This window comes from Callorhinus ursinus, unplaced genomic scaffold (genome assembly GCF_003265705.2).
Source record: "Callorhinus ursinus isolate GAN/ISIS: 27379988/994484 unplaced genomic scaffold, GSC_fseal_2.0 scaffold6, whole genome shotgun sequence".
Lineage (NCBI taxonomy): Eukaryota > Metazoa > Chordata > Mammalia > Carnivora > Otariidae > Callorhinus > Callorhinus ursinus.
This window is the reverse complement of record NW_027397068.1, coordinates 70846982-70874524: the sequence shown is the minus strand read 5'-3', so window position 1 is coordinate 70874524 and position 27543 is coordinate 70846982. Positions and strand designations below refer to the sequence as shown.

Genomic DNA, 27543 nt, shown 5'->3' with positions numbered 1-27543 from the left:
TTTTTTTTTTTTTTTACCTCCCAAATTAGAAAAATCTTGCCCTATGAGGTATCTTTTTTTTTTTTTTAAATGACGACTGTTAGAGTGGTACGTATTGTTACCTGGCCTTTCTGATTCTCATGTCATTCTCAGACACTAAATAATTCATGCTGCTCTAAACTTTTGGTGAGACCCAAGTTAAAATAGCTTTGCTGCCGTGTCCCAGGATTGGTTGTTTCTGGAAAGCAGCCTGGCAGGCTCACTTCACCTCCTCCTCCTTCTCACACTTTTATCCACTTTTATCTCCGTGAGTCCCTGCCCCAGGCACTGGGCTAAGTACTCCACATGAATGGTGTCATTTACTTCTCAGGCAACCTGGTGAAGTTGATGCTATTATGCCCATTTTACAGATGAGAAAGTGCAGATGGAGAAGTTGGCAGTGGAATCCAGGTGTTAACCCGAACCCTTAACCACCACCACCTGTTCCTGCCTCCTGTGCTGGTCGCTGTGCCTGCTGGGCCTGAGGGCCCGGCCCCTCCCTCCTGGAGCAGCACACTTGGGCACTCGCAATCCCAGGCAGATCACAGGAATGGGAACATGACTGGGACATTGCCATCCCACAACTGGCCCTTGTGTTGGTAAGCCCTGTGGGTCTCTTCTGGCTCAGGGCATCTGTCCTCTGCAGCAAGCAGAGAAGGCCTAGTTCAAGTCTGGGGATGCCCACCCTCAATCAGGAAGAGCTCCAATGGATAAACTGACCTCATTCTCAGCAGGATGAAAATCAGAAGTGGGAACTCCTTCAGAGACATAAGGCTTTGACAAATCTATTGACACTGTGGGGCTTGGGGGTTCTTTGGGGGCAAAGGGATGTATCAGGAAAGGTTTCCTACCCCCTCCCAACACTTCTTAGCTCCTTATCTGAAAATGAGTTCTGTCCGTAATATCATATTAACTAATTCTGTGGCCTTAAAGTATTCATATATCACTTCTACACGGGGACTCAATTCCTTCACGTGTAAAAAGTTGAATTCGATAAGCCCCAAGGCCGCTTTGAGCTGTAAAATAAAATGCAAAACGACTCTGTGTTTTATTAGTACCTGTAGGGATTTTTTCCAGTCTTGAGACTTTGCCAATGTCCTACGAATTAAGATTCTACAGCTTTTAGCTCCATTTGTTAAAAAACTAAAACTTTCCATGTAAAACCAATGAGTAAATGTAGAGTTGCTGTAACCTTTACAATGCAGTTTAACGTCACCTTGGGCAGTGGTATGGGACCAAAGCATCCCCTACCACGGTCTCATCTACACCCCTCCCGCTCTGGCTGTGCCGTTACCTGGCACAGTGCTGAGTCTCCTTGGGCCTCGGGGGAGGGGGCTTGACAACACAAAACTAAGGTCCCTTCAACTCCTCAAATGGCAAACTGTACACATTTTTATTTCCTTAACTTGTCTCAGTTTAACTTCTCTTTGTAAGGCTGGTTTCCAGTGCTGGGGGAATTTTCTTCTTCTAGAAGGAGGGAAAGCATGCAGGGGAGCAGCAAGCCTTTGGGAGCAGCTGTGCCAGGAGACCTGCTGGTGAGAAACAAAGATGACAAGAAAACTTGAGAAGAGGGGAAAAAAGGTCTTTCCAGAGAAGCAAAGAGACACAGTTGTCAAAAAAAAAAAAAAAAGAAAATGGGGGAGAAGGCAGGGAAAGACTTAGTTTATAATACAGTTTTTGAAAGGAGGTGTAAGAAAGTTAATAGAAATGTGATGACTTTAAAAAGTGAATCAGCCCATTATGAGGTAGAAGGAAAGAAATCCTACAGTTTCTTAAATTTGGTGTCCGGAAGAGGCATCCTAGGAAGTGTCAGTTCCAATGAGGCAGGACAATGGCATTGCCTTCCCCACTCTGGCTGTCCCGCCTGCCCTCGGAAGACTCGGCATGAGAGCCCCACCATGGAGCTCTTTGAGCGTCCTGGAATTTAGCTGCTGGATTAGCGATCTAGCTCATTATGACACGATTGGTAATGTAAGTTCCAATTTGTATATCCTCCAGAAAACAGCCTTGAGGCCTGGGTGGTCCCTGCTGCGTCGTAAAACTCTGAAATAAGCCAGTACCTGGGCACTTGGGGAGTCTTACTTCCTGGCAGCCACTCTCTGAGCCCGCCCAGGCCCTTCTCAGCCTTGGCCCCCTACTGTCCGCGGGTCTGCAGGGCCAGAAATGCTGTCTGGGAATTCCCCTTCATTCTCCACAGAGTAAAACAATTATCCTCTGAGTCTGAAAAACAAGCTCGTGCTATCCACTAACACCCCTCAGAAACGTCTCCATTCTTCTCTAGAAATTCCAGGCCTTGACATCAATATCAACACCACCTGACATTGGGATGGCTTAAAGATCTGTAGGGCTTTCTGGTTTTTAGTGCTTGTTTGCATTTGCTTACCCCACACTGGCCCTGGGAGATAGGCAGCACAGGTCCCCAAGTACAGGTGAGGAGAGTGAAGCTGGGAGCCAGGCTGAATTGCCAAGGCCCTGGCTGCTCCGCGCTGGGTCTGGGCCAAGAACCATTTTTGATGTCCCATTGCTGTTTTCCTCATGTTCTCCACACTCTCGAGTCACATGTTCCTTCACGTCCCATTACTGTGTTTTTTGAAGGCTTCGTCAATTTATCCCCAAAATGAAGGTTTCAGAAGTGAGTTATCTTGTGGGTACATTACACGTGTAAATCTAACAATTCTAAGGCTCTTCTAAACCTCTTAATCTGACTACATACATATACAATTGGAAACCTGTGTTCCTGATGGGCTCGCTTTTCCGGAGTAAGCACACTTCTATGATCTTGTAGCAAAGACCTGATGTCATCTCCGGCACAGAGCTGTGTCGATGAGCAGGATACAATGACTCAATGGAGTTGATGATGATTCCCTTGGAAAGCAAACTCTGATGTGTTCAAAGTAGTAATCTTAAAAAAGAAATTTATCCGAATGAAACCTTTTTGCAAAGCTTCTGAGACGTTTCACTTTTCTTAAGTTGAAACTGTAGACCCAACTTCATTATGAGTAGCGCTGAAACATAAGACCAGTGCAAGGAAAGGATAGCAAATATGTACTGTGCTTTATACATTTTAGGGTGCTTTCCCGTGTTAACATCTCATCTGGTAATATAACCGTGTCCACACTGTGTCTCGTGGCTACCACTAATGCCTGTGTGTTACAAGATGACGTAGACAGATGTGGGACAGGAGAGTGAGAGGGGCCCATGCTCCCCCTCCAACCCTTCTTCAGTCACGTGGCTGATATTCATATTTATAATATTCATAGTTGTCCCCAGTTTTGCATTTCTAAATGGTGGGACCCTGCGGCACCCTCCCTGCCCAGCACTCTCAGAATCAGGGGTTCTGGTGGCTCAGTCCAGTCATCCTGGGGATAAGTCCTGGCTGCCCTACTTCGCAATATAGAATAGAAGAAAAGCCAGACTCAGAAGGGCCAAAGGGATATTTGATGCTCAGAAGTCCTCTGTAGGGTTTTCCAAAATTCTCATAGCATGCTGTCACTCTGCAGAGATGTTCAGCCCCCTCAAGTATCTGCATCTCCAGCTGCTTGTGTGATTGGCATTCTAGGACATGTGCTTGGGATTCCACAGTCCCTTTGTCCCTTTGGTTCAAGGTTTGATGATCTGGTGCAAACATCCAGCTTTGGGAGGGTACAGTTGGGTGTAGGTAACCCAATCATTCCTGTTGAGCACAAGGCACTGAGGGTGTGTTTGGATGATACTCATCCCAAGCTCCTTTACTTTTCTCAGATACTTTCGCCTTGACTGAGCTCTTGCTATCTTTCCAACTGACCGCTAGGCATTTCTATCTACCTGTCTCGTAGGCACCTCACCTTTAGTGGGTCCAAAGCTACATTCATTATGCTTCCCTGTTTGCTCTTCTCACCACCAGCCTCATCTTAGCAAATGGCACCCTCAAGGCATCTAGTTGCCCAAGGTAGAGAATGCATTCCTTTCTGCCCCCGTACTCATTCTTCACGTCCAGCTGGCCAACAGGATTGCCCACTGTATTCCTGCTGTCTTTTCTATGCTTCTGCTCCGTCTCTGAAGGCTGTTGCTGTGCATATGCCCTTATCAGCTCTTTCGTGAACCACCGTAAAACCTTCCTGGGGCACCCCATCAGTGCGTGCTCCACATGGTTGCTAGAAGGACCACCCAGAGCAAATAAGATCACATAAGCCCTTTGCTTGTACCCCCTGTGTGGCTCCTGATGCTGGGACCTCCCTCTCTTCATTGGGTGCAGCCTCGATGTGACGCAGAACTGATGCGTTTCCAGACTGAGCTCCTTGGGTGCTGGGAGGTCCCTCCCCCCAGTCATTCACCTTTTCTTCCCTTTCAACTAGAGCAGACAGACCTCTATCGGTTTTATATATCGAGTTTCCCCATTTTCTCTATTCATGTTCCACTTTCTAAAATGGCCCACTGCTCACAACCACACACACACACACACACACACACACACACACACACACACACACTCTCTTACAATGAGCTAGTCAATGTTCCCTGTAATTATTCCAAGCAGTCCCAAGTTAAGATCCCAGTATGCGTGGTATCCCGCTGTTGTAAAGCGACAGCTTGGTGGTGCCCCGTTGAAAGGACACTGGATTCTCAGGAGAGAGGACCTGCGACCTTAATCCTAAAGGCCGATTTAGCCATGTCCCTTAGGCAGGTTTGTGGGTCCCAGCAGCTGGATATACTGTAAAAGTTTCTTTCTAATTTTAATTCTAATATTAAAATCACATGGCTAAATACAAATGTCAAGAATTGAAGTCAATTGCGTCCACCCTACACAAAATTAGAAGTCCTGGCAGGCTTCAGCAGTAGAAACTATAAATAATTTATAAGAACTGGATCTCTTATAGACCTAGGTTAGGCCCAGAATGAACCGGTGCCCCAAAAGCACTCAGACTACAAAGTGCTACATAAATACTCCCCCTCCCACCAGAATCAGATCAGCCCAGACTTCTCAGACACTAAATATAGTGGGTTGTCTTCTTGTTGGTTGCTGTTGTTTATAAAAAGCATGTCAGCACTTCATTGAGTCACGGTGGTCTAGCCAGTGGATCGTTAATCACTTTTTTAATCCAAGGCACTCAAAAAAACAGGCCAAAGGTTCTATCTAATCGTCAGGATTGCCTACATAATTTGCGGGGCCCACTTCAAAATGAAACTATAGGGCATCTTATAAATAAATTCATAAGAGGGGCGCCTGGGTGGCTAAGTTGGTTAAGCATCTGACTCTTGATTTTGGCTCAGGTCATGATCTCAGTGTAGTGAGATCAAGCCCCGAGCCGAGCTCTGGGTCACCTCTGTCCTGGGTGTGGAGCCTGCTTAAGATTCTCTCTCTCCCTCCCTCTCCTTCTGCCCCTCCCCGCCCCCCACTGGCACATGCACAGGCTCTCTCTCGATCTCTCTTAAAAAAAAAAAAAAAAGGCATAAGAATTTCAAGACAGCAACAGCAGAGCATTAAATTGACCTTGGATCCTGCACAGCCATGAAGTCAGACCTGCTAACTGCCACAGGTTTATGGTCTGGGAAAGTGATTTTCTTTTCTTTTTTTTGTTTTTAAAGATTTTTTATTTATTTATTTGACAGAGAAAGACACAGTGAGAGAGGGAACACAAGCAGGAGGAGTGGGAGAGGGAGAAGCGAAGCAGGCTTCCTGCAGAGCAGGGAGCCCGATGTGGGGCTCGATCCCAAGACCCTGGGATCATGACCTGAGCCGAAGGCAGACGCTTAACTACTGAGCCACCCAGGCGCCCCGGAAAGTGATTTTCTAACTGAGAAAGATTAATGGCTAGAAATTCCACCAGATTGTCTGAAAGGATTTACAAAGGGCATCTAAAAGCAAAGTACAGCAGGGATGCAGTGATGAACTGTTAAACTTGTAGTAGGCTAACATCCCATCCCACGTGGAGAGCCTAGGGGCAAGTGGAAAACTCCTCCTGGCTGACACGCTGGAGCTACGGATGTCAGTTCCAGCGGCCAGGCCCCGGGAGGCTCGTGCTGCTGGCCCGGGGCTGGGGGAAGGTGTGACCGAGGACAGTATGATAGGAGTGAGGTTAATGAGGGAAGAAGGATGACAGGAGGACTCAGGAGGAAGCAAAGGCTAAAACCCCACCCTCTTGGCTACTGTTCCCCACCAATATCAGAAACTCAGGTTTTGACCTCTAGGGCACTGGTTCTTAACGCTTTTTGTTCCCAAATGCTTTGAAAATCTGATGAAAACTGTGCCCCCTCCCCTCCATGCACTCATACACAGCAGTTTTCATACAACTTCCCCAAGCCTGTTCTTAGACCCCAGGGTTAAGAACGGCTGATCTATGATTTACTTGGCTGAAAATGAAGTAACTCATTTCAAACAACAAATTTTCGAGTTGAGTTGTTCTAAGAAGGCAGGCAGGCAGGTGCCTACCTGCTAATGGGTCTGCTACATGTGTTGTACTCGGGTCCTGAAGTACAATGTCCTAAAACCCCAAGCCAGCTGGAGGCTGGCTCTCTGCTCACCCTGCATAACTCCCCACCGCCGCTGCGCACCCACAGAGAGTGGGAGCGGCTTTACTTACCAGAAGAGCCTATGTTTTATTCAGGGTTTTCCAAACCAAGGGCTGTGATTAAGTAGTGGGCCACAAAATTAATTTAGTTGGCCGTGACCAGCGTTCAAATTTTAAAAAAGGAAGAAAAATAGCCTAGAAAATATCAAGGCATCTCACGCAATCAAGTTACTGTTTCATGAAACATGATCTGAGCATTTGTACACATTGAGTGCCGTGTATATGCATTTCTTACTGTGAGTTGTGGGGACGAAAAAAGTTTGAAAGCAACTACTGCTTTCTTCAGATTTGTAGCTGGCACATGCCAGGCCCTCAAATACTTGCCCAGTGAATAAATGTATGTAGATATCAGATCTGTAAGAGGCCGAAATACATTCTCAAATCATGCCATTTCCATCCTCCCAGAGCTGTATCAGGGTTATCTGTTTCTGACCAAACTTCTATTTTCTAGTTCTTTATCCTTTCTCTCGGAGTCTGAAGATGTTCATTTCTACTTCTAGAACTCTGAGAGTTTGAGGGTGGGGCAGTAAGTTTTATTTAGTGTAGATTGCAGGAAGGAAACTTTTTTGTTCCAGTTGAGAGCACTAACCTAGTCATAGAACCAAAACAGTAATATACTTTTCTCTTAAAAGAGAAAGGTAAAACGGAGAGATGAAGGTAGATACAGCCAGAGGAATGTCTGTCTGTGTTTTTTCTTTCCTTTGCCTCCTTTCCTTTGCTCCCTCCATCAACAAATATTAACTGAGCAGCTGCATGCCAGGGAAGGGGCCAGTTGCTGGGAATATGGAACGAGAAAAATAGACACTGCCTGCCTTCATGGAGCGCACACTCCAAACTCCAAATACGCCTTCAGTGTATCGTATCAGGACGGCCTGGGTGCATGAAGGCAGAGTTCAGAAAGCCGTGGGAGGCTTCCCAGGTCCCTCCCTGAAAGGTGGGCTGGAGTTCACAGAGGGGACTGTGGCTTATTCCAAGAATGGAGAAAAGGACAGGGGGCCACACCGGAGGGGTGGGCAGGGCACACATCTTGCCGACCGGGTTAAGGATGTCGGCCTCCTTCCTAGTAGCCACCCGCAGGAAGGCACTTTTAAGAAGGGTCAGGTGATCACATTCTGTTTGGAGTCGCAGAGGGTGGATCGGACAGGGAGGAGAGACGGATGGCGGAGGCCACCAGGAGACCCCTGGTCAAGGTGAGAGGTGATGGCAGCTTGCCGCTGGCCCTGGCAGAGCAAAGAGGGGCGGACAGGGGTGGAGCTGGGACCCGCCTGGTAAGACAGAGAAGCATGGTGGAGGAGGAAGGAGTCAAAAGTGGCCCTTAGGTGTTTGCTCCTCGAAGTGTGACCCACAAACAGTTTGGCTCTCAGCAAGGTGGGGGTCACGGGAAAAGCTGATGTGGGATGTCTCTGAGCCGAGGTCTGAGCTAGAGCCACCAACTTGAGGGAAAGACAGCCTTCAGGAAGACAAAGGGAGCCGACTCAGAGCCGAGCACACACTCCCCAGGGACAAAGCCAGGAACCACACACATATCAAGGGAGACAGCAAGTCAAAAGGATACACGTGGTGGTGGTGGTGGTGGTAGGGCGGGGGGACAGTGAGACCCAACAGAAACAGACTTTCATGAGGTATTTGCTTGTGGCTTTCCTGGGAGTCGGAAAAAAGTATTTTTAAGCGGAGTTGCAGTTTGATAATTATAGGCAGAAATGAGGCGAGCACTCCTTGGCCAGATAAAAATAAAACCCATGGCCAGCGACCACTCTCCTCTGGCTTAGGTCCAGTCTACCTTTGCCTCAGAAGAAGGCCTTTGAGCAGCTCACACAGACACCGGGCTGGAGTCCCATGGGGCCCAGCCGGGACAGGCAGAGACAGGGCCCCAGGGCCCCAGAAATCCTGTTGTTGAAACATTCCTGTTGCTGGGGGATGCGCCTTCCAAAGATCTCATCAGACACATGGTCTCTCTTTTTTGAAAACCATTTTTAAATGAGTGTGCAGAATAAAAAAAGACACATTTAAAAATGATTTTAAATGCGTTATTGTAAATCATCAGAGTCCTCTAACAAAGCATTTTTTCTCAAGTGCAGATATAAACTACTCCCCCTCTCATGTGAGAATATCTGACCCAATCACCCAGAAAGTCGCACAGGGTGGGGCCCTTGCAGGGTTCTGTTTCCTATCGTGGTTCTATTTTCATTCCATGGTTATAAATTGGAATTCTGATTATGAATTGGCTGCCCAAGTAGCTTGGCCACAGGCAGAGAAAGGGCTGGTTTTGCATGGTGGGAGAACTCTGGCCCCTGGGACAGGAAGTCACAGTCATTTGCTGAAAACGAACACAGTGGCATCCTGGCTTTGCTCGTTCAGTGTGGGAGCTTGGCTAACAATGTCACAAAGGGATGGCTCTGTCCCCCCCCCCCCAACACACTGGCAGAACCCGGACCTCACTCCTACGAAGTGCAGGCTCTGAGACCAAGGCTGCTCACCTCACCTGCCTTGTCTCATTCGGGGTGTGAGCCCTCCCGCCATCACAGCCTCACCTGCCATGACTCACGAGAACGAGATGTGTGACCTCACTCAGACTTGGTGGGCCGGGCAGGTTACTTGCTTATTCCCACTCTTAGGTCCAGATGGTCTCAGATCGACCCAGTTCAGCTGTCTGCGGACAATGGGTTGTAAGGGGGCTGGGGCCTCTTCTTGGGCAGCAATGATGCCACCAAAGGATCCCTTTGGGAATCTGAAGCCCCCCGCCCCACAGGGATGAGAATGATGAGGACTCACCCTACAAAGTCATGGGCAGAAGTTCTAAAAAGGTACGTGAGGATGTTGTTTCCCAGTTTTCTCTCCAACAGACTGCTGATGAATTTTAGCCAGAAAGTCAAGGACAGGTTGGACGCTGGTCCAGCCGGGATCCACCTCTGGGGGCCCCTTGCTTGCCCCTGACACCTCAAGGCAAGGCTCCCACTCCTCCTGTCCTCGCTTACATGCTTGCCCACAGTCCCACCTTTGCCCACGGACCATCCCTTGTCACCCGTGGGCTCAGCCCCTAGCAGGCTTCTGACCCCAGCGCCACCGAGGCCCCACCACTCACCACCCTCCCTTCCCCCGTTTGCCTTTTTTGCTCCCTCTTCTTTATTTCTCTTCCTGTGATTTTTCTAGCATTCCCCACCCTCTTTCCCTTCTTCCCTCTCTGTGTCTGACTTCACAGACACCAACCGACCACTCCTGGCTAGACATCATAGCCCTGGCTCTCTGCAGCTGGTCCCGTTGTTTCTGGGTCCTCATGTTTAAGCGGCTATGGATCGAGTTCTGGACCAAGAGCCAGAGGCTTCCAGGCAGTCAAACTGAGTTATGTACTGTACAGGCTCAGGTCAGCGTGCCATGATTCAATTAAAATATGTGAACTCCATTTTTCTTTAAAAGCATTAATGTTTAACATGGGGAAATAATCATACTTTCAAGAGATAAAGGGCTCAAACACTCATTCCCCTTTTGCTCCAACGCCATGAGTTCAATGAAGCACGGAGTCCTGCTGGCTCTTCCCCTGAAATATTTCTGGAATCCATCCACGTTGTCTTTCCATCTCCATGGTCACTTCCCTAGCCTGGGCCAAGGGAACCTGCCCCCAGCCCGGGGCAGCAGTCCCCCCACCCAACTCCTTGGCTCTGTCTTGCCACCATCCATTCATTGTCGGTAACGGACAGAGGCACCTTCTGAAACACAGAGTTGATAAGGTCACTGTGCGGTCTCCTGCTCCTGGGGTAAGATGGAGACTCCTCCCCGGGTTTGGAAGGTGCGTGCTTACGCGCCTCTCATTTGAGCCCTCGTTGCCTGGACGCCCCGCGTCAGCCCCCGCTGCCTGGACTCTCCACGTCAGTCTCTTCCTCGTCCCTCCTTTTGCCTGACAGCCCAGTGCTCGTCCCGTGGTTCTCAGATTGGACGCTCCTGCCTCTGGGTTAGTAATCACGCCTGCGTGTTCCCACGTGACCCTGCACTTTCCCAGCGTTCATCTGCCTTCCTGTTCCGTGGGTGCGTGCGTTCCTCGGGGGGCACCTGTAAGCTCCTTGCAGGCAGGACCCTGTTGACCACATTCACCATGGTCTCCCCAGTGCCTGCCTCACCCAGGGCCTGACAATCGACAGTCAGTAGATACTCCTTCCACAGCTGAAAGAAGTGTTTACACAGTCACGCGTACAGCCCTAAAGGATCATGAACCTACAAGCCCACTGCTTCCCCGAGCACAGGATTTTAATAATCCCGGGCACACACGCAGGCGACTTTCTAACCTACAGCGAAGATTCAGCGTGATCAAAGATGGAAAAAATAGTTTTTTTGTTCAGCTAATTGGACTGAAAAACAAACCTAAAATCGGTTACCAATTAGCAATGGTTTTTCAGGCACAAACCGCTTGTAGAAAACTCGTTACTTTTATCATGTGATAAACGGCATACTGTTCTATTACAATATTGTTGTGATTTAACTCCTAAGAGTCAAGAATATGCTCTGTAATACCACCTTATTTTTGCCCACTTTCAGTGGAAAGGTATGTAATACAAACCATTCTGCAACGCATATGGGGCTGGGAAATGATCTTTGCTTCAAATTTAAGACAATGCCAGATTATCCTTTGTGGGGAGGTTTTAATTTCTTTAACAACACCAAGTGTTCTTTTCTTCCCAGTATTTCTCAGCGGTATAAAGGGATCAAGACAAGAACAATGGGAAGGAAGGGATTCTCAACAACTTTTAAGTAACTTTCAAGATGGATTCTGTCTACCCAAGAGCACAGAGAGGCCATGAAGACGAGGCCCACACAGCAAATCCTGCCTCTGAACCGGCCCGCCCACCTCACAGGAAGCTGTGTGTCTCTGTGCTGCACACCTGCATTTGGATCGAGAGAGAAAGAGGAAGAAAAAGAGGAAGAAGAACAAGCCCAGTGTCATTTGTTTTCTTAAAAAACAAACAAAAAAAAGCTTTTAAAAATGGCATTCTTGGATGCCTGGGTGGCTCAGTTGGTTATTCGGCTCAGGTCATGATCTCGGGGTCCTGGGATCCAGCCCCGCATTGGGCTCCCTGCTCAGTGGAGAGCCTGATTTTCCCTCTGCCCCTCCCTGCTGTGCATGCGCTATCTCAAATAAATAAATAAAACCTTAAAAAAAAAAACAAAACCCAAACCAAAAAACAAACGGCATTCTTGAAAAAAATATTACTGTTATTACTTGAAAAAAAAATCAACACAATCCACCTGGTGGGTGGTGGGGTGGAGAGAAGATGTTACCTGTCGTCCTTGGAAGTCTATTTTCTAACAAGCAAAGAGTCTAAACAAGATTTAACCAAGGGTTCTTAACTTCTTGTGTGTGCTATGAACCCTGTCAGTAGCCTCATGGAGCTTATGGACCCCTCCTTCCCCGTGTGCTTTTAAATTCATAAAATACATGAGAGGACAAAAGAAACCAATACTAAGTATTATTTTGAAAAGAATTTAGAGTTATGACATAATAAAGTGCATGTTTACTTATTAATATGCCAAATAACAGAAGCTATAGTTTATCAGCCACCGTAATTGTGAGACAGCGACAAATGGAAACGTTAGTCTGAATATCTGCAACCGTGAAGGCATCAGAAAACGTCTGTGGTTTCTAGTGGTGACTAACACTACTCATGTGGTTTGTGGCCCATATTCATGATTGAAGGAAATACTAAATTTCATTGAGAGGTTCATGAGAATAAAGATGTGATTGTTTTTCCCATCCAAGCTCACAGATCCCTGAATTCCATCCACGATGCCCAGATCAGGAATGAAGCAAACTCTAGAAGCAAGGTGCTTGGTCCCTGGTCAGGCCCTGTCCTTGGAGGGAGCCAGGCCCGTGGAAGAAGCTGCATTTCTGCAGCGGGGGACCGCAACCCTGGTCTGCGCATCCTCACGGCAACTGAGCTCTGACCCTGAGCTCGTCGGGGCCTTGCTGTATCCAGGCCGTCGGGGTGGATCACTGAACTCTCTCCCATGTGGGGCTCACAGCTTCCACTCAAGTTGCTGGTACCTTCTGATCCAAGTAAGCAGCTAATTGGATCTTAAGGAGGTGGTTCTATATCTTACCGTCCACCTACTGCTCACCTTCCGGCTCAGCTGAGTTTCTCCTTGCCCTGCATCTGTGCGTTAGAGCTTTCCCATAGGGCTTGGGGGGATGCCTTCTCGTTCAGGCTACTAGAGTCTTGCTGTGTGACCATTTGCAAGTTCCTGCCCTCTCTGAACCAGAGTTCTCTATCCAGCGAGGGTGATGCTCTCCACCCCGACTAATGCACAGGGTGGTTGTGAGCAACAGACGAGAGAACATATAGAACCACCTCCTAAAGTAAAAGGCCCTACATAAACACATGATGTTATCATAAAAATTTTAGTATACATTTTTTGTGTATTCATTTCCCTTCCTTAATAAAAAAATATAATAATCTCATGTTTATAGGCACATTAGTAATTTTTTTACATTACTAATTTTTATTTATTTTATTCTTTTAAAGATGTATTTATTTATTTTTAGAGAGAGAGAGCATGCGTGCAATCAGGGGGTAGGGCAGAGGGAGAGGGAGACAAGCAGACTTCCCACTGAGCAGGGAACCAGACGCGGGGCTCGATCCCACGACCTTGAGATCATGACCTGAGCTGAAATCAAGAGTCGTCTGCTTAACCAACTGAGCCACCTAGGCACCCCAGATTACTAATTTTTAAATAAGTGATTCTTCTTCCCCTTTTCCCAACTTAATCTTTCCATGTCAATTAGTCTTTTATTTAAAACACTTTTCAACGTTTTGAAAATAAATCGTAACGTATTCTGACAAACCAAATTATTTTCATTTTCTTTTTAATGTACAAACCTGTACTAAGCTTTCAAAACAAGAGCGCACAGGCTATTGGTCACTACCCAAGTGTTCAGCCTTTAACAGCTCAGTCCTGTCCGACTGCTACTGACAGTGGGTGGAATTTTGTGAAACATTAATTCTTTAACACCCAACAGCAAGCAGCTAGATCAGCTGATCGGCCTCAGGTATGTTGGAAGAAGAAACTTCATGGCTAGTGATGCATATTTTATCCTTTGCCTCCCTAACTCCCAAATCCATTGCTGGAGGACAATTTCAATTTTGGGCAGCTAAAGAAAACAACAGACTGTTGGACTATAAGACATTGTATACTGTAAAAAGATGAATAGACACGCAGCCTTAGAAACTGACTGGTCTTCAGTCTTCGAGTCTCCCTGAAGGTGATGGATTGGATAATTTCAGCAAATACTCACTTTCCTCCCTCTTGAGTGGAGTATCCTTCCCTGGCCCACTGACAGATCATGGTCATGGTCACAGGGTCATCTGCCTTGTTTGGCCAATGGAGGCTTAGCACATGTGCTGTAAGCAGAGGCCTTAGGACATACTACTTGCTTTGGTGCCCCATCACGTGCTCCAGTGACCCCCATGTGAGGAGAACATGCCCTTGCCAGCTGCAGTCCCATCAGCCTGGGTCCTCAGAATCGAATTGGAGGAGAAGACTCACCCTCGTCAATGCCTAGAGCCAAGCCTGGCCAGTTCCCAGAACTGCCCCACAGGCACACGAGAAAGAGAAATGCTATTTGTTAAAAGCCATGGAGATTTTGGAGGGTGTCTGTCATACAGTGTCCCTGGATAGTAGCTAACTAATATATCTCATCGACTCACTTTACACTATGTGAGATTAGTACTCCTAAGGCCAGATTTTGATCATCTCCATTTCCTGTTCCAGCATTACATGCTAGTGGCTGAGTCTGGTCCCTCCTTCTTGGACAACATCCGGGGCCTCAGGGAGGCTGCCATCTGATTTTTCCAGACTTTCCTCCCATCCCATCCCTTTGGGAGAATTCATCTGAAATGACCATCCTAAGGTCAGACTAGATATCCTGAGTGTTACGGACTTGTCAAATACTCTTTATGGTGTTAGTGAACTTTTCACATGCAGGCAGAAAACTTCTCAAGGGCAGGAGGCCTGTCTTGTACTTCTTTGCGCTCTCCTTCCACGTAACAGACAATCTGTTGCTGGAGGCCAGTTCCAATTCTAGGCCACTCAAGTCAACAGCGGATTATTATGAATACATACTTTTGGGTTTGCTGTAAATGCTTACGTTACTTCTACCCCTGTTGGCAAACTGCGTCAACACCCTCCTCAGACATCCGAAGATGGCCCTAAGGGGACCTGGAGGAGAAATACAGCCTTATTGATGAGTTTTCAACACTTCTAATGCATGGCTTCTAGCAGGCCCTAAAGATGACAGCTACTTATTAATATTAACATTTCAAGGTGGCAAATCACCTTAGCAGTTTCTCTTCCAGAAGTGGCTGCCTCCTGTAGGAAGCCTCACGGCTGGCCTGCTCTCTGTGAGAGATGAGCAGTTCCTGAGGCTTCCACATGGCCGACCTCCAGGCTGGAACCCTGCCTGTTCCCCTGGCTCTCAGCCTTGACTGCGACTAAGAACCCCCTGGGAACTGTTCTAAAATGCAGACTCCCGGGCCCACGTAGTCCATCTTAAAGCATTTATATGTACTTCCACGTACTTCCACCTATAACAAATATGTTATGAAGTAGATTCTTCTGCAAGATGAAGGACTTTGAGGAGTTTCATTTTATTTTGGTTATTGCCTCAAAAGCACCTCTGGACCCTCAATGTTAATGTTTTCTTGGAAGAAACTCCTGGAAGCAGAATGCAGAGGACCACATCGTGGGGAGAGCATGCTGAGGAAGAGATTGCCAGGGAAGAGCCTGGCTACTCGGCTGGAACAAGAGGGTGGCTCCAAGCCACGCTGTGAAGGCTCCACGGAGGACGGTGCAGAGCCAGGAGAAGAGCTGAGGCCAGCCGGGGCCTCCGGAGAAGGGGAGCGGGTGTGATGTACGGGACGTGAGAGCCGGCAGGAATAGACAGAGCAGACAGGGTGGAGGCAACCAGAAACGGTTTTCATTTGATGCAAGAGGAGGTAACAAGACTTCCAGGAAAGAATGTCTTCTTACTGTCAAGTGAGTCAGGAAGATTACTTGGAATTCTGTCATCTGTCACCTGAGTTAATAGCACTGAATCACTGTTAATGAGAGACTTCATTAAAACCCCCCTCTCTTTCTGAAAAAGGACTCGAGCTGTTTATAAGCAAACCAGGAATAAGTTAGCGCCAAAAATACACGCCCCCCCCCCCGGTCTAATGTACATTGCTCAGAGGTGGGTAAATTTGGCTCTAAACTTCTGATATGACTAAAACCTTTTATGAACACATGGCAGTTTTCTGCACAGTTGTGAACTGAATTCCGGCTCTTTCCCCAGTCCTGCAACGTGTGAGTTACATCACAATGATGGGAACAGTCCCTGATGTGCTCTTCATTTCACAAGCCCCCTTAAGCCCTCGGGCCACTACAATAGACTAGCCGTGAAACCCTCCAAGTTCGTTTTCAGCTAAAAGATCTCATGACTGTATGTATTCACTTTGAGTCAGAGGCAGGCGCACAATTATCAGAGGCATGCAGGAACTTTCCAGAACTGTTCATGAAGAGAAGAAGGTGAAAGCAGGACTGGTGGCTTGGATCCAAAAGCATTAAGGAGATTGTTTGATAGAGTTTGAAATTTAGTTACAGGACTTGTGACTTCAACCAAAAAGGATAAAACTCTGGACACTGAGAAAAAAACTGACAGGCAAACAGGAAGGGGCTAGATGTCCTAAGGAGCAGAAGAACTCAGCCCGTGTGCCACTGCAGAAAGCTCAGAGGCAGCCCCCGCAGGAGACTAGAGTAAATAGCTCCCCCAAATCTCAGGAGATTGGCCTTCTGGACTGCTTTCCAGCATCCCCGCAAGTCTCTGAGCCTCCGTCCTCCTGTCTGGTCTGCCTGCTGTGTCGACCCAATGGGTCTCCTGCCCTCCTGCAATGCAGTAACCCCTACTTATGCTGTATGACTCAGCATAGGGACCCCCCGCACTGTGAAGTCTGGGCTCCCAAAGACCCCTCCCTGTGGCACTTGCCATACTCCACTGCGTCGGTGATCTCTGCCTTCCTCACCAGACGGTAAGACCCTTCTGAACAAGGACTGTGCATTCTGATGATCACTTTAGGGATTTGGAAAATTTAGAAATGACAATGAAGAAATCATTCACACACATATGTACACAGGTAGGGGGGCCCCCAAGTCACTTTCTGCACCTGGTCTGTGGGTCAGGACCTCATGATATCTAATAGTACAGGTCTCCTTGCATTGCTCTTTCCCCACAATGTTATTGGTTATTATGGCTGGCTTATTCTTTTGATTGAACTGTGCAATTATTTGATCTTGTCCCCTGCCTCAAATTGGTTAAATTTATAAGGAAGTTTGTGGAGAGAATGTATCTTGATTTCTATTGTGATTCCTAAGTGATATATGGCCACCTACTTTAATGTACTGATTTGGTAACTAATAACCCTACTGAATTTAAAAAACTAGTTCTAATGTTTGTCGATAACTAGTTCTAATGTTATTACTGGTTTTGTCTTCTACAAGGAAGGGATAATTTTGCCTGCTTCTTTTTGATAGTTCATATTTATTTGATCTCATCTTACTGCATTAGTTAGAAAAAGCTAGAAAAATGTTAAATGCTAGCAATGATAGTGAACATCCTAATCTGTTTCTAACGTTAATGTAAAATACCTCCAGTGTTTTGCCATAAAGAAGATGTTAGCTTTTCTCAACTTTACAATCATGTTAAAGGAAATTCTTTATTAGTTTTTTTATAACTGCCTAGCAGTTGTACATTTAAACAACATCTCCCTTGGTCCCCCACCCCCCATTTTACTCTGTTTTTATGAGTATGGCTATTCTAGATTCTACATATAAGTGGTATCAGACACAATTTGTCTTTCTCTGACTTATTTCACTTAGCATAATGTCCTCGAGATACATCCGTGTTGACGCAAATGACAGGGTTTCCCTCTTTCTCGTGGAGGAATAATATTCTATTGCATGTCTATACCACCATCTTTACCCATTCATCCATTTCCATTTCTTGGCTATTGTGATTAATGCTGCAATGAACACGGGACTGCAGATATCTCTTCAAAATGCAGTAGCTTTAAACAACACAAATTTAGTGTCTTGAAATTTCAGTGGGTCAGGAGCTTGGCTCAGGGTCTCCCAAGGCTAAGATCAAGGTAAAGGTGGGGGGTGCAGGTGCCATTGGGCTTGGGTCCTCTTCCTTCCAAGCCTAGTGCAGTTGACAGGATTCATTTCTTTCTCAGCTTTCCCACGTGGCCCCCTCAATCTTCAAGCCAACCTTGCAGGATGAATCCTCCTCCTCCTTGGAATCTCTGTTGTTTGCTCTGAAGGGCTCTTGTGATTACACGGGGCCCACCTGGATCATTACTTGACGTCAGTGAATTGGTAACCTTATTGGCATCTGAAAAACCTCTTTGTCATGTGAGGTGACCTAACTATGGGAGTACTACCATGGTATGGAGATCATGGGGCCCAAATTCTGCCTACCAGACCTCCCAATCTTGGTTTACCAAGTTTTAGAGTTAGAAATGGGTGCCAAATTTTATTAAATCTCTTTTTATTATTTATCATGATCATAGACCTTTTGGCCTTTGACCTATTGATATAATAAGAGACTTACTAACATTTTTAAAAATTGCATTCCTGGGATATGCCTTTCTATGTCAAAATGACAAATTCTCTTATTATCTTATGCTGCTAGATTAAATTTGCTATGTTATCATGCTGACTTTTATATACATTTATTAATGAGAGTTTTTTTTCATGTTGTTTTTATCAGATTGTAGTGTTAGGTTTATGCTATCTTGGTGAAATGAACTGAAAAGCTGTCCAAGCTGCTCTAAGATCTGAAACACTATTCAGAGCACTGTAAGTAAGATTGTTTGGTTCTGGCATCTTTCTTGGATGATTCTTCAGTAAATTACTCAGTTTTTCATTATGAGTAGTCTATTAAGTTTCCACTCATTCTTTGACTCATTTCCCATAAAATCATGTTTCACAGATTTTTCAAAGCCATCAGCGTAGAGTTATGTAATATGCAAACTAATGTAATTATTTTCTAATAACTAAAAAATTCACCTATCTTTGTCTTATTTGAATCTGTTATTTCCACTTTCTTATTTTCTCTTTCAGTCTTACCAGAAGTTTATCTTTACATTGTTTATTTTCCAAGAATTAGAGGTGGTATCATATTTATTCTTCTGTTTTTCTAGGTCATTAATCATTTTCTTCCTGTTTTTCTTAAGTTTATTTTGCTATTCTTTTTCTATCTTCTTGAGATGGATGCTACGTTCATTTATTTGTTTCTAAATTCAGTTTTGCTTTTTGTACTAGATTTTAAAAAACCTTTTATTTTATTGGCCATTCACCATCTAAGTAAACTTCCTGTTTTTGGGGAGAATCCCAAAATAGGTGGGAGGCAGGACCCCACCCTCCCACCCCCGTTATAGAAGCTGAAAGTGGGTAGTTCACCTCTCCCACCTTGCTAGCTTCTTGGGTGTGGAAGTGAAACAGGCCCACGTGCTCCCACCCAGATGTCTGAACCCAGAGTCCTTGCAGATGGACAGAGTCACAGTTTTAAGCTGATAGCAGCAGCAGAATTAGAACTCCATGATGGTGCAACAAACATTTTGCTTGTGGTGCTTGTGCCTCCCTGTGACATCCTATTGCAGTTGTGACCGTTTGCACTCAGTCACTCAGCCTTCCCTGGCTCTTCCTGGTTTCTGAGCCTGGTTCTGAGGCTTCTCCTTCATTTTTATGAGCTACCTGACAGCTTTCCAAATAATTCCTTTTCTGCTTAGGTCAACTATTTTGTGTGTTTAAAATTTAGAATGCTAACAAGCATACAGTTTCCTTTTGCATGTTTCTTACTGTCATTTTCAATCTATTCCACAACTGACTTTGAGGTTTGTGTCTGAAGTTTAAAAAGTTTTTTAAAAATATCACCATTGGTCAGGTTTGTGAATTTATCTTTTTGTGACTGATTTCTAGTTTTACTATTGTGCCATCAGATATGGTCTGTGCAATATCTGTTTTTAGAAAGCCAGGAATTTTTTGTGGCCTAGTAGGATTGATTATTAAATATTCCACACACAGTTTTAAAAAAAAGGTAAGTATATACTTTGTAGAAAAAAAGTTCAGCATATATGTATTAATTATATATTAGTATTCTTTATTTCCTTACTTGTATTTTACTTACCTGAACCATCAAAATTAGAAATATGCAATTGTTTCTCATTAGCATTATGTTTATACCAAATTATCCTCATCTTCTCTAATAATTTTTACTTTTGTATTTTGATGCAATGTTATTTGGTACATATATGTTGATGACTGAACTGTTAATTGTACTCTTTACCAGTGTAAAATTACTCTCTTTGGCTTATGCAACATAATAAGTATAATGATTTCTATCCTGAATTCTCTTTGAACTGTTCTTAGTAATGATCTTCGAGGACTTTTATTTTGATGTATCTAGCTACTAGTGCAGGGTCTGACACATAGGTGATTATTACGTGCGACTGAAAAGGAAAGATATTTGAAACTGGGGGGCGGGGTACAGTAAAGCCCTGTTTGTTTTGGTTCTTGGGAGGATACAAATGCCAGCTCTCCCCACTCCCCTCAAATGATACACTTTCCTATGGTAAATTAATAGCCCTCTCACCATACTTAATAGTTAAAAAGAAATTCCAGAATGCAACTCCACACCAGAAGGCACCTGCAATTCCAAATCTCAAGATATTCTAAACCTCTTAATATTGAGCACAATCGTGAAGCAGTAACTCTAATGAGTGAGCTCTAATGTACACAGAGTGTACACAACAGACAAAATATCAGCAGCTGAGCTCAGAAAACCACATCACAGAGGAAGCAGCTGGCTCAATGGGAGGAAGACACTGTGGGGTGGGGTGAGAAGGGGAGTGTGCAGTACTCTCAGGAGAGAAAGAGCACAGCAAAAAAGAGACAGGGGAATGAGGAGAGGAGTTTATAAGGATTTTTAAAGATGGTTGGTACAGCCCTACCAAAAACAAGAGTCACTGAACACCAAGTCCCTGTGTAGGGCCTCTAGGGGTTCTTTGTGCCACCTACACCAGAACTAATAGACGAGGACAGAACAAAATGGGACCAGGGCACCCCCTGGGTGAGGAAAGAGGCTGGCAGTGCTGAGCGTTCCCCAGGGGCCAACAAAGCCTGAGGGCTTCACATGCCCTTTTCTTTGTCCTCACAGCACTTCCGGATATGGCCCTGCATATGCGGAGAGGGTCCTCCTTGCCCACGCAGGGCAGCAGGTCTGGGACCCAGGGGGCTCCTGTCTCCAAAGGCCACCTCTGGGCCTCAGGCTAAGCTGCATTCTGCCTGGTCAGAGCCAGACAAACTCATGGCAGAGCAGGCTTACAAATGCTTGCGTGCACCATCTCATTGTTGAGCAAACTCAACTTAGTCCACAGTGTGTGATTAAACTACTTTCAAGTAAGTCCCTTTTAATTACAGGTTTAGATTGTATCCAGAATACCCAATTCCTGTGAAAGCTGCTGGCTATTGTGACAGGAGACCAGACACCACCAAAGGACAGACTTCCCTGAAATGTGGAGCAGACTCGGGGCTCTGGGATGTACACAGTGAGTTTGAGAGGCCCTCCCAAGCACGCAGTTTGCTTTCCAGCACCTTCAGTTAGTCTCACTTTAATAATGATCTGAGGGATCCTGAGGATCAGAGAGAGCACAAGGGGCTCCAAGGCCCCAGATGTTGGTCATTTAAAAATATTGTCTAACTTCAAAGATTGCCTGGATTAACAAATAAGCCAAAACACTCGGGTCCATATGTACAGAAACAACTGATGGCAATAGAGAAAAAGGACAAGACAGAAGACAGAGAAAGGTTCTGAGAGAGAGACAGTGTTTAAACAGAGGTCAACAGAGACAAAACCAGAGGGGTGGGGAGGATATAGTCACCTCTAGCACTGCAGGTCATCTAAAGCACACCAGATTACAGGAAAACAAGGTGATTCCCACCACACTGTGAAGACGAACCTTGTTCTCTGCAGTTATTGGGGAGCGTTATGGCAGCATTTCCGTGGCTACCCATGGTAACACTGATGGCAAGCACTCACTGAGGCCCCAGTGTGCATCAGGTCTATATGGGGTCCTTGTCGGACATTATCTCACTTAATCCTTAAAAGAAACCTATGAGGTAGTACTATGGTCATCCCATTTTACAGATGTGGTAACTGTTGGGGACAGTGAGGTAACCTACCCCGGTATGAATACCATCTCATGACAGGGCCTGGGTCCAGTCCCGGGTCTTGTGCATTAGAGCCATACTGCCAACCACTCGGCTCTGCTAACGCATTCTATATCTGCACCAGAGTGCTCTCCACGAAAGCTTTTCTCTCAGTCCTCAACTAAAAATACAGAGTCCCTACCAGTTTGCTCTTGTTTCCAACTTATTTAACAAACAAAAATACTCTTCTGGACTGCCTGGGAAACTGCATTCTTCCTCTCTCCTCTCCCAGTGTAAAGCAACATTTAGTTGTGTACGTAGGAAGAACCAACCCATACCCCTTCATTACAAGGGAAGGCAAGCCGTATGTGCTAACCCTGGCTTTCAGCACATCATTGTATGTTTCCCCTGGCTGCACAAAGTCTAATTCTTTCAATAAAAACTTTCTATCTAAAAATAAAATCATGGCAAACTCTGCAATTACACTTCTGAGTTGGAGACATTTGCTTTCCACTCCACTTTCCCTGAATGTGGAAGAAGGTCCAATTTGCTGGTCCACTAATGGGTCACCCCAAAGGCCCATCTGTAGCATGATGAACAGGAAAACCAAAGCTATGTAGGTCTGAATCACTGTGTGGTTGTTCCAGGAGTGCTGTGAGTAGTTTTATTTTCAATCAGCTTATCTGATTGCGACTTATCTCACCTGTCATTTGTACACTGGGGCCCTCATCAAGGGTTGCCCCACTCCAGCCCCAGGACCAGCAGATGCTGCTTGGAGGCAGATGTTGGCAATGTGCTCTTTGGCCACTTTTCCTCCTCATGAGTCCACTCCCTAACTTCCCCCTTTCTTTGCCTTTCCCTCCGCTGTTCTGTGTCTCCTGATTATAGGACACCACCATGCTTATTTGGGGAGTGCTGGATTGCCCCTGTGACTTGGATTTATCAGAAAGGTTGCAGAAGGGTTCCTAGACACTATAGACTGGTGGCTCTTACTTTCTCAGCTGGTAGCTTCCAAAGGCATCGTAGTATTGTCAACAGTTCTACTCGAGGAGAAGTACAATTAACTGGGGTTGATATGTAATTTTGGTTAGGGGATTTTACATCTAATTCATCAGGGTTATTTAAGGGACATGTACGTACACCTCCAGGTGTTGGAGGGAATGAATAAGATGATTATATGAGCTTTCGGAAAGTGTTTTACAATAATCTGAAGAGAATTTTAAAACACAATGAGCTGGGAAGGGTGTCTGATCATGATTAGGAGTCTAGCCTAGAGAGTTGATGTAAGTGAACAGTCAGGTATCTAGAAATGGGTAAACATTTTTATAAATAATAAAGAGAAGGAGGTGCCCAGTAAACTCTTTGGATTTGTAGATACCAACTCCCTACCTATAAATGCCTACTAGAATAAGTCACTAGACCTCCAGGAGAAGGCATGCAAAGTAACAGAAGAGTTTTTGGGAAAAGTGTAAGTTACATCATATAATATTCCATCATTATTATCAAAATTACGACCCAAGCAAGGGTCTTGAGAATCCCTACAGGTTATTCCCTGAAGATATTTAAGCCACTGCAATGCTTTGACTTAAAAGCGTCCTCAAGATGGCCACTGGGGCTGAAGTCACCAGGAGGCCTATCAGAAATCTAACAAAGGCTGTCATGTGACCTAGAAATCCTAGTCTGCCCCCACATAGAGGACCAGGTGTGGTTTTGATCATCACACCCACAGAGGGCTACAGCAGATCAAGAAATTACCCAGAGAAAGCCAATCAAAAATCAAGGGAGCAGAAGTAATAACAAATGGCAACAACTATTACAGACACAACAGTAATATTTGCTCTACACCAGACACTATTCCAAGGCACGATTCCAGGCACTATTCCTTGTATTGACCCATTTAATCCCTCAACTGTCCCATAAGGTAGGTACTGTTATCAACCCCATTGTACAGATGAGAAAACTGAGGCACAGAGAGTTTGCATAGCTTGTCTGAGTCACGATGCTAGTATTTGCACCCAGGCCTTCTGGTGCCAGATTCCCGGCTCTTGGCTCAGGCTGCTTGCAAAATGGTAAAAGACTGAACTAAATTCCATCCTCTTCTGCTTGGGGGAAAGGTTAAAAGTAATTTATCTAAGTTAATAAAACCAAGACAAGCCCTGATGGGAAAAACAGGGACTTTCTACCCAATTGTAGGTTTTCAAAGTTAGGATGAAGTAATTTTCAGACAAATAAAAGGAAAACAGTTTTGCACAGCAGAAGCGCATTATAACATTTTATTTTCCTCAAGAATTGAGACTACAAATTCTAAAAGACTCAGAAAGAGTGTTGGCCATTGACGATGTGTCACTGAGGGGAACAAGGTTGGGTCTGAGCTAGAAGAGGATTCCCGGGCTTAATGCCCAGAATTATCCGTGGTCATTTCTATTAGAGGCAGGCTATGGGACTGGAGAAATGTGGGTCTTTCCCAGTGGGCAGAGCCTTTGTGTCACCCACCCTTCCTGTGACTTGGGTCTTCTACCATCTCTTTGCCCACTTCATCTCTGAGAAGCTTCAGGCCAGGAAAGAAGATGGTCCGTGGGTGTGACCAGCAGCTCTCAAGTCTGAAGTGACGGGAAGAGCTTGTCAAGTAATTCCAAGGGGCTGAGACCCATGTCGGCCGTAAAAACCCTGTGCTGGGCCAATGGTGGCCTAACAGTGGAGTCACACCTTACAACAGAGGACCTCTGCGCTATCCATTCCCTCTGCCTGTTTCTCTAGTCTGTCCTGGAGAAAGCAAGTGGACCCAGAGGGAAGGTCTTGGTGGCCTCTGGGAAGAGCAACGATCCCAACTGTAGGCCCGAAAATCTTTCGGCCTCTGCCTCTTTTCCGCTCCGTGGGCTTCACGGGGCCTCCAACTCCCCCACCAAGTGCCTCTCTGAGCAGTTGGGAGAACTGGACAAAGCACATCCGGCGACATTGGGGCAACGGAGCGACCTCGGGGTAACATCGTTTTATTGCTAGCGCCTGCTGATGTGGCAGCTCCAGGCAACAAAGAACCCCCCTCTGGTGTGTGCGCTCCGGGAGGAGAAGGCCTGGGAGCGGAGGTGCCGGAAGACGGAAAAAGCAAAAACAGAGATCGGGTAACACTAGGCTTGGTGAGTGGGATCCGCGGCAGGAGGCACTTGAAATATTACCTAGGTCTGAGTTGCTCGGTTCCGGAGGATGAGAGAGACACACGTGCTGACTGTTTAGCACAGTCCCCTCCAAGGAAATCAGCCCCCCATCAGCTACAGACATTTTAGGGCCCGCGTGAGAGGTGGCACGGAGGCAATTTCGGCGGCTACTCACCTACGCAGTTATCGCAAAGGCTACAATGAGAGGCACGAGGGGGCCGGAAAATCTTGCAGGTGAAACAGTACTTAAGTTTCACAGTCTGGCCATTGATGATGACTTCTTTGGTTCTGGGAGGTGGGCGATACCCCCCTGAACTGGTGCCGTTTGCGATATCTGTGGAGAAAAGAGGAAAAAGAGCACACATCCTTAACACAGTCGCTTGTCCTCCGCAGGCTCTCGCACCGAGGAGAGAGGCCCGGGGTCTGCATTTCTACGGGCAGGGGCCACACTTGGCCTTGGGACACGTACGCCTTTCTGGAAGGCACCTGACGCACAAACGTTCCCGGGGCGCAGAGGGCCTGCTGTCCCACAGCCTTCCCGCTCCTTGCCAGGACCGGAGACGCCGGGACTAGTTCACGCGGGTGGGGGCGGCCACGTGACTGAACTCTGGCCAATGGGGTTCGAGCACACACGGCCGGGCCCAGCCAATGGGTATCTCCCCATGGAGTCCCGCCCACCGTCTCCCCTCCCGGCAGGGCCACCTTGGAACCACAAACTGGGGACCCTGGATGACTGTGCGGGGTAGAGCTGCCCCTCCGACCCCTTCACCCTCCATACTGTTACATGGACACCAAATTCCCACAGTGTTAAATTGCTGAAGGCCCGGGATTTATTCGTTACAGCAGTTAGTGTTGTGCCCTAATTAATACAGAGGGTGATCCTGATACCAAGATCTATCTCCCACCTTGTACATTGGCCTCCTCAAAAATACTGGTATTGGATGGAAGGAATATAAATTTTATATATATATATATTCAAAAAATATAAGTATAAATATGCCTTTAAATATACATTTAAAGGTATATTATATATACCCAAAATCTGTTTAAATGTATATTTAAAAAATAATTTCCGTATTTTGTTTATTGTCTGACCAGCATCTTTCATTATCTTCTAGAACCAGTTTTTTAAATGTTGAAGAAAATACAAATATGTATATTTTTTAGTTTCATTTTATCTTACAATCTAGTTCTTGTCTCTTGAGTTCACATTAGAATCACCCAGGGAGCTTTTGAAGTTCCCCTAATGCATGGGCCCAGCCCCAGACCCATTAAATCAGAATTGCCCCCAGGGTGATTCTAATGTGCTGCAGGGTTGAGAACCCCTGCTCTACAGGAAGATAAAACATGGGAGTTTTATCCTCATCTAGACCTCTCCCAGCCCTGTGAGGCCTGCCAGAAAGAATTCGGGGCAGCTAGCTGTGCAGCCAAGAGCAGGAGGCCACAGGGGATGAATAGCAGAATATCTAAGGGCTTCAGCAGAGACCCTGCAGCCAACAGACAGGCAGGGCCGACCCTAGGGGCTGGAGGAAGTCTTGGGAAACTTCATGGTGTTCTCAAAACAGAGCCAGTAGCATTAAAGGTAGCTGTCCCTTTTAATTTATACACACTGAAAGTACACACAATCAGACAGCAACAGTTGCAACATTTGGTAAATTTGCCAAGGGGTAGCCGTGAGTCCCATCACCCACTGAGGCCCCCACAAACAGCCTGAGCAGGAGTTATGGGAAGAGCTTCCAAAACTACCGATCTTTCTGTCCTGCCCTCAGAGAGTCTGATTTCATCGGTGGGGTACCTTCTGCCATCAGTGTGGTAAAAAATCCCCGGGGATGGCGGTATCTGCAGAGCTGCACCCTCTGCCCGCCCCCGCCCCCCCCGCATGGACAGAATCCACCATGCACGCGTCATGATATCAGGGGCCCCTCACCCTTCACCCCAATCTTCTTTAAGAGGAGGACAGAGGCTTGAAAACCTGCTGCAGCCCTTTTGGGTATTTATGAAAATACCAATCCCAGTGGTAGGGCAAGCATTGTGAGCGGTTACCAGCCATTTTCTATTCATGGAAAATGAAAGTTCTCCAAGCAGGTTATGGAAGGAGAAAACAAGAGAGTTCAGGAACACCTGAGGGAGAGAAGGTGGTGGGAGGGCAGGGAAACGGGAAGACTAAGGAGCAGCCCTCTGCTTTACCCCTTGGCTGAGGACAACCCTTCCACTTAGGATAATTAAACAGCTGTGGAGCCATCCCAAGGAGCCTGGGTGGCCTTGCCAAGCAGGATACCCTCTCTTGGCATGTGTCCCACCTGCCTGGCCCCCCAGTGGCTGCCCTATCAGACATCTCAACGGCTTCTGTAATAAGGAGAAAGCAAAGAGATGACATGGCTGTGTACTTCCCTAAGTATCCGGGTAAAAATAACTTGCTTTGAATACATCAAAGATAAGGTCAGCTCTCCAGAGACCGTGCCAATTGGGTGCCCCTGAGGCCTCAATTAATCATGACTTGGTGCCTCACTGGCCTTATGTCAGCCTGAAATCTACTGTATCAATTCAGCTCTTGCAAACGTGGGCAGAAACCTTAGAAAGCCAGATATAGGTTTAAA

At 46.2% G+C, this 27543-nt stretch overlaps 1 protein-coding gene across 3 annotated transcripts in view; it reads right to left on the bottom strand.

Annotated features, from left to right (window-relative positions):
• The window catches only part of ZDHHC14 (zDHHC palmitoyltransferase 14), a 264279-nt gene that overhangs the window by 44983 nt on the left and 191753 nt on the right, over positions 1 to 27543 (bottom strand). For 2 of the 3 annotated variants that reach the window (XM_025866383.2, XM_025866384.2), the window contains exon 3: positions 25122 to 25280. The exons of the other annotated variant lie outside the window; for it this stretch is intronic. In XM_025866383.2, coding sequence (XP_025722168.1) covers positions 25122 to 25280 — 159 coding nt within the window. The remainder of the gene's footprint in view (positions 1 to 25121; positions 25281 to 27543) is intronic. 3 annotated transcript variants of the gene reach the window in all.